Source organism: Zingiber officinale, chromosome 4A (assembly GCF_018446385.1).
Source record: "Zingiber officinale cultivar Zhangliang chromosome 4A, Zo_v1.1, whole genome shotgun sequence".
NCBI classification, from domain to species: domain Eukaryota; kingdom Viridiplantae; phylum Streptophyta; class Magnoliopsida; order Zingiberales; family Zingiberaceae; genus Zingiber; species Zingiber officinale.
This window is the reverse complement of record NC_055992.1, coordinates 102,596,799-102,603,847: the sequence shown is the minus strand read 5'-3', so window position 1 is coordinate 102,603,847 and position 7,049 is coordinate 102,596,799. Positions and strand designations below refer to the sequence as shown.

General features: G+C 45.0%; 1 protein-coding gene across 1 annotated transcript; it reads left to right on the top strand.

Annotated features, from left to right (window-relative positions):
• Positions 1-3,027: 3,027 nt before the first annotated feature.
• LOC121970378 lies at positions 3,028-5,997 on the top strand. Its single transcript, XM_042521071.1, has 2 exons — positions 3,028-3,270; positions 3,395-5,997. The coding sequence occupies exons 1-2, from the start codon at positions 3,217-3,219 to the stop codon at positions 5,855-5,857; spliced, it is 2,517 nt and encodes an 838-aa protein (XP_042377005.1). The 5' UTR covers positions 3,028-3,216; the 3' UTR covers positions 5,858-5,997.
• Positions 5,998-7,049: the final 1,052 nt, after the last annotated feature.

Genomic DNA, 7,049 nt, shown 5'->3' with positions numbered 1-7,049 from the left:
TTGATCGGCGGCCAAAAGGAACTCTTCAGTGGGAAGATGGAGGACGACCTTGATCGTCCGGCGTCCGCTCGGATCGGATTGGGAAGAGGTGGATCGACCTGATGACTCGCCGAGCGGAGCAGAGGCTATTCCTGAGCGCCTAAGTCGGAGGCGAACCCGGGGCAGGGAGCTAACGGGTCTTGCTTCGAGGGAGGCCGTTGGTTGGTCGAGCTGGGAAGGAGTGCGGTCCGAAGAGATGACCTCGGTTGGAGCGGGAACCGGGTTGACCGCTTCAAAAGGGGCGTCAACTGGCTCGGTCACTGGTTCCACAATTATGAGATCCGTTCGGCGTTGCTTGCGAGTTATCAAGGGGGTGTTGCTGGCCGACTGCCCCGCGTCTTCGGAGGTAGGCTGACCAACCGATGATATAGCATCGTCGATCGCTCCGGTTGCAGGGATCCGACCGGTAGACTCGCGGGCTTCTGTCGGAGTTTCTTCGCTCTCGCCCTCACGCGAGCCGACTGACACGATCCCCATATTGGCCATTTCCTTAGCCACTGCAGCCTCTATTTCTGCTGCCTTCAATTTCATCCGTTCGGTGGCTTTGGCGCGCCACATGATTTCACCTGCATAAAAGAAGAATAAATCAGTTAGACCAAAAGAAGCGGGGACAGAGAAGGCGCTTACCCATGCTGCTCGGGAGCTTCGTTCGGATCAGGCTCAATCTGAATATGTACAGCACCCCCTCGTGAAGTAGCTTATTGATACTGAACCTCTGGCCGGCCAGTAGATTGGCTGCGTGAAGATAATACGGCTGGCTCTTGTATTTGCCGAGGTCAGGCGGGTTCGGCACAGTGGTCTGCCATTGGGTGCGAAAGGATGGCAGTTCGGGAAAGCGAAGATAAAAATAATTTTCCTTCCAATGCTTATTCGAGGTCGGCATCTTGTCGAAAAAGACAAGACCGATTCGCGATTGGAAGAGAAAAGTACCCGACTCGGATTGTTTGGGATAGTAGAAGTAATGAAAAATTTTGGGGACTATGGGAATGCCGTGCAGCTTGAAAAGGATTACTACGCCGCACAGCAACCTAAAAGAGTTGGGGACAAGTTAGTCGAGCGAGATGTGGAAATAATTACAAACCTCACGGATAAAGGGATGTAGAGGGAAGCGCAGATCGCGTCGCTCACGTCAAACCGGCTTACCATGGTCATATACCATAGGCCAGGAGAGATATCAGAAGGCTGCGAAGTGCTAGCCATCGCCGGAACAGTACTAAAGGACCGAGGAAAGAAGAATGAAAGGGTTGACTGAGGAGACCGAAACTATATTGAACGGATGCAAAGACCACCAGAAGGGAGAAAACGAAAGAAAGCAGTGATAAAAGAAGGCTTACTGGGAACGAAGCGTGAAGGAGGAGGTCGAAAGTTCGTCGGAGCACCGAGACAAGTGAGTGTCGAGAAGTTGGGCACGAGAGAAAGCACCAAAGGCACGAAGACAGGAACGATGGAAGAGAAATCTGCGTCGGCGCTTCATAAACCTCGGACTCGGTCCACCACAGTCGTCCGATCCAGGTCATCGAAACAAACGTTAGCATCGGATCATCAGATTTAAATCGACGTTTGTCCCATCGAAGCTGATGCCCTCGCCGTACGATGACGACGGATTTGCCAAGTGACGATCAGCGATTGGTCGGCATTTAATGAGCGCCATTACTCGCACGTGGGCAGCTTAATGAGGATTGGCACAAATTCCGAGGAGATCCACCGACTTCGCCCATCCTTTGGAGTGGTAGCGCAACAAGTGGCAAATAGAAATCAAAACTACCAAGGCACAACTATCAACTCGCCGCTCGGCTGGATGAACCTCCCAAGAGCTGAACGGAGGTACACTTTCAAGAGCCGCAGAGTGGATGTCATTCGATCAAACTCATGGTCCAGTCAGTCGGATTTAGCGCCTCCTTCGATTAGACTTGAAGGGGAGGCATGTGATCCGGTGATAAGGACGGGGGATCCTCGTTGGCGGAAGGCCAACGGCACGTGGAGGTCAAAGGTAAGGAGATTCAACCCTGAGACCCGACTGACCGGACGAAGCAGGCTGACCGACCGGACTAAGCAGGCCGACCGGTCGGAAAACCTCCGAGCCGAATGAAAGACAACCCGACTAGGGGTCGGGTTTCCGACGCTCAAGGTAATAAGGTTTCAGGTCCGAGCGGGCGGGCCGCTCAGCCAGGGCACCAAGCAACAAAGAGGCAGGAGCAATCTCATCCGAGCATACGACTGGGAGTCCTCCCGGTCGGACCGATACCTACAACCGGCGGCAAAAGGGATACGCTTGCCGAGCGGCCTGGCCTCTTGGCCCTGGAACAGACAGGGGACGCAAGAGGACAAAGGAGACAGGGGATAACATCATCCTCGAGACGTCTGCCGCCGACAAGCAGCAGAGATGGCGGTCGAGCCGTACACAGGATCATACGGTGGAAGCTTCCACCGTCACATCCGGGATATGCTCGGACGATTGCGGAATGACGTCAGAGGTACTTTTCTAACACAAGCTCGTTAAGGTATGTTTGGGGAAGCGTGCACGCATCGAGAAGAGGGCCCGCGCTTTCCCGGGATCTTATATAAGGACCCCCAGACGTCGACGAAGGTATGCGCAAATCTTTACTGTAGTCACATTACGCTGCCTCTCTCGTTGCCTGACTTGAGCGTCGGAGGGCCGTCGCCGAGAAACCCCTCCTGGCTCGGCTTTTTTGCAGGTTCGCCGGAGATCTACGCCATCAGTCGGAGATAGCGGAGCATGTCACGTCCCCAGCGTCCGTCGACTCAGCGTTTCGACATGATCAAGTATGATATTAATTATATAATTTATATAAGGAAATTAGACAGAATGAGATTTCTGGCCTTTTATTTTCAGTACTTGAATAGCTATTTTTTTTTCTTGAAGTTTTTTTACGATTATCCAAGGAATTAATTACGTGAGATATCCTAATTAGTCATCACCGTTTTTGCGTATTTTTATTTTAATTTTCGCCGGCCGCGAGTGGCGCCTAGGGTTTATGACTTTATGGTTCCGTGGCGTAATGGCGGCGTGAGTCCCCCGTTTCGGCCCTCGACTTCCTGCGTGTGCCAAAAATATGAAATTTTGCAGAGCGGCAAACCGCGCCACTTCTCCCATTTTGTAGATCCCATCCCTTCCATACTTTCCGGCGGCGTTTTTCTCCGCGACATTGTCCGGCAATGGGCATTGAACCGTCAGGAAGCCCTAGCCGTAGACTCCAAGCTCCCTTTCTGGTACGCGCTGAATCCCTTCTTCGTTTCTTGTTCTTGATTGCGTCTCGTTGTTCTTGATGATTAGATGATGATGGCGATGGTGCCGTTGATGAGATGATAATGATATTGTTGTTGTTGTTTTTAGAAAAGGACGAATGCTAGAATTACCGTGAAACCTTATAAAAATCGAGCCTTTGACGCACCATCCCACAAGTTGACGGAGAAAGACTCCTGCTTGCTACTCCCATGCGGTACTGCCTCTCCTTCTTCATCCGACGCCGTCGCCGCCGCAACCCCATTGGCGTCTGACCTTATCAGAAGGGGCGTGGCCTGCTTCCCCAAGATCAACTTCCGTGGCTGGACGCCTCCGGGCCTCGGCTGGGAGGCCTGGGTAAGAGACATGGGTTCGGATCCAAAGGTTGTCAAGGCTTGGCGTGAGGTTGAGATTGAAGATGCCGTCTTGGGTTCCGTCAACTACATTAAGCCCGACCAGTCTTTGTTGGAAGCTTTGTCCGGTTTCTGGTGCCCTGTTACGCGCACTTTCATTTTTCCATGGGGTGAAGCCACATTCACGCTTGAGGATGCTTATGTTATTGGCAACCTCCCAATTTCAGGATCTAGATTTGATAGAGAATTGACTGATGAAGAAAATGATCGTATGCTGAGGCTGTATGTGGAGAAGGAGAAGATTCGGGAGCTTCATCCAAAGGCAAAGTCTTTACGCAGAGTCACTCTTGATATTTGGCTGCAGTGGTTCCTGGAATTGCACGGCGAGGATGATCTTAAATATCTTGGATTCTTGGCATATTGGTTATCCAAGAATGTGTTGCCGCCCTATCCTTCCGGAGAGGTTCCCAAAATGGTATTTGGTCTCGCTGCTAGGCTTAGCTGTGGGGGTCGGATTGCTCTCGCATCACTTGTCACTGCTAATATTTACCATGATCTGTCAAACATCTCGAACTTTGTCTTGAATTCATCCAGAAAGAGAAGAGGTAATAAGGTTGATGTTTGGGCGCAGTTTGGACTTCTTCAAGTTTGGGTTTGGGCAAGATTCGAGAGCTTGTGCCCATTGCCATTAGGTGCAGGTCCTTTGGTGTCAGAGTCTTGTATCAGTCGACCGGGCAACAAAGCAAGTGCCATGAATTATGAGGAAGCTCTTAGTGTTTTTCAGGACGAGAAGTCCTTTACATGGAGACCGTATTCTCTAAAATCTAGTTGGAAAGAACCTCCTTGGTATGACGAGCAGACACGGAAAGTCCATGTTGAAGACAACATGCCTGCTTGGGCATATGATTATGTCACAATCACCTCGCCATCAACATTGCAGGGTTTCTTTGGTGATGATTTAATCTCATCGGAAAGGTATCAGCCTCACCGGGTTGCTAGGCAGTTTGGTTATGATCAATCAATCCCAATCTCAAGTGACTCTCTATCGACATGGATGGCTGACAATCACCACAAGATAGGGGAATATGTGATGATCCCCAAGCTAACAAGAAGCGGTGTGCCAAGGAGCGAGTACCTAGTTTGGTGGCAAATGCACCAACTTGAATATCAACAAACTATAGATAAATTTGGTTCAGCGCCAAATTTACTGGATATTCATCAAACTCAAACTAAGGTGAAAGACAAAAATTCAGTTGAAGATTTTGCTGTCGGAGGAGCTAATTTCGGAGGGCATAAATCTCAAAATAATGAGTTAGATAAGTGTTCAAAGAGGAAAAGAGAGTCAAAAGATGAGCATAACTCTTCAAGTAGTGAGTTTGATAAGTGTTTTAAGGGAAGTAAGTTCGAAGCAGATTGCATTAGCATGAATGAGGAAACTTTATCTGTTCCTTCCAGAGATGTCATTGTACTTGATGCCGATAGTGACAACTGTGTTACCGACTCAGAAGAAGAGCAAAGGAGGCTGGTGGATGAGCTGGAGGAATTTGTCTGCTGTGGACTTTTAGCTGAGTGGGAGCCAAGTTCCCCGGGACCTGATAATGAAAAGAATTGCAGGAATTGGTGCATTGATAATGTCGGAAATTATGAAGATCCTTACGGGCAAGAGGCAATTAGGATGTATACTCATTTCTTTAAGCTTATTCCCCAGAAACCACACTACAGAGGCTTGCTAGATGACAATGTTAGTGAAGAAGTTAAGCGTGATGTCCATCTTTCAAAGTGGTACAGGCTCGTAGACTTGATGAGGAAAGCATTGGAGACGACATGTCGAACAGACCCTTTGGAGGTTGAAAACCTGATGGCCGAAGCTCGGAAGTTTGAGGAATTTGGCTTCAATGTCAAACATGTAATTGCGCGTTTGAAAGAACCACAGGTTCGATTAAGGAGACTCGAGGATGCTAGAAGTAGGCTAGAAGATGCTAAGGGTAGAGAAAAACAAGCACAAGAAGTGATTGCTTTTAAGAAACATGTTAATGACCTTGGCAGCAAGTTGCGAGAAATTGAGGACAAAATCGAGAAAACTCAAGAAGCTTTTGGTATGACAGAGCCTGGATTCGACACAAATATGAAGAATTTACGCAAGGAAGTGGAAACTGCTGAAGCTAATCTGCGTGCAATTGAACACAAAGTCGAGTCCATGAACAACAATGCTCAAAAGTGAAGATTCAAAACGATCGATTGACTTCTCAATAATTAATCCATACAAATTGTACTTGATTAGTTTCTGTAAATTGCATGTAAATGCTGAATTATGTTTGCTTACTCGGCCAATTTTGAAGGGATTCAATAGCTTCATGTTTTGGAGGATATTTTTGATAAAAAAAATTAGTTAATCCTGAAATCAATAAAAATCATACTTTTCTAAGGATCCTTTTATTTACATGTAGAGCATGAATCATTTATTGGAAAATCATCTATTTTCTAAATCAAATACTATTTTCGTTGACCTTAAATATCCCTATCAAATTTCTTATTTAAAATTTAGGATAGAAAAATTATTTTATTTAATTTAGATCTCTATTTTTCATTGTATATATCAGTTTCCTTATAATTTATTAAATCTTTATTTTTTATTATTTTTTCTTTTTATTATTAGAGCATCCGCAATGCATCCGTGTTATAACGTCCATCACCTCATCAAAAAGTAGGAGGTCTATTGTCACATAGTCGTTATAACATTTCTCTCACTCATATTCTTTTTAACGTTAATATTCATTATTCATGGATCCCACGGTGCATTTAAAATTATATCATATTAAATAAATAAAATTTAAATGAATAATAATATTATTAAAAAAATCTTTATTATTTATTAGTTACCCATTTTATTTATTTTTTCTAATTTTAGGATTTTATTCAATTATTAAAAAAAAATTAAAAAAAACACCATGGGTGGTACTTTGAACGTATTCAATTGTTTGAACGCGTTCAAAGTGGGGGGTGTTATAACACCCCTCCACAATGGATGTTAACACCAAGGAATATTATAACACCCCCTATTAACAAGTATTACAGCTGCCCTTATCTATAAAATGATAAAGATTTTTTTATATAAAATATAAAATTTAAAATAAAATTTTTATTTAGAAAATCTGATGTGATGCTCTTATTCTCATCTTTTCTGTTTATTTAAACCTGAATTGTATCACTTGTTTAGTGCTTAAATCTGAATGTTAAATTGTAATTCATTTTCCTTGTAAATTGCTTTTTCTCCAAAAATATATATATTACACATAATTTATTTTTTTTAACTAAAGAACCATTAGTTAAAAATGGTAGCTTTGCAAGTTTATCCCATGGAGAAATAAACGCTCATTTCGCTAATGAAATAGCAGATTTTAAAAAACAAAAAA

Excerpts from the sequence above, each read along its gene's own strand:
- LOC121970378 (XM_042521071.1), top strand. The coding sequence starts at position 3,217 with ATGGGCATTGAACCGTCAGGAAGCCCTAGCCGTAGACTCCAAGCTCCC. Across the intron at positions 3,271-3,394 it reads GACTCCAAGCTCCCTTTCTG|AAAAGGACGAATGCTAGAAT; the intron begins GTACGCGCTGAA and ends TGTTGTTTTTAG.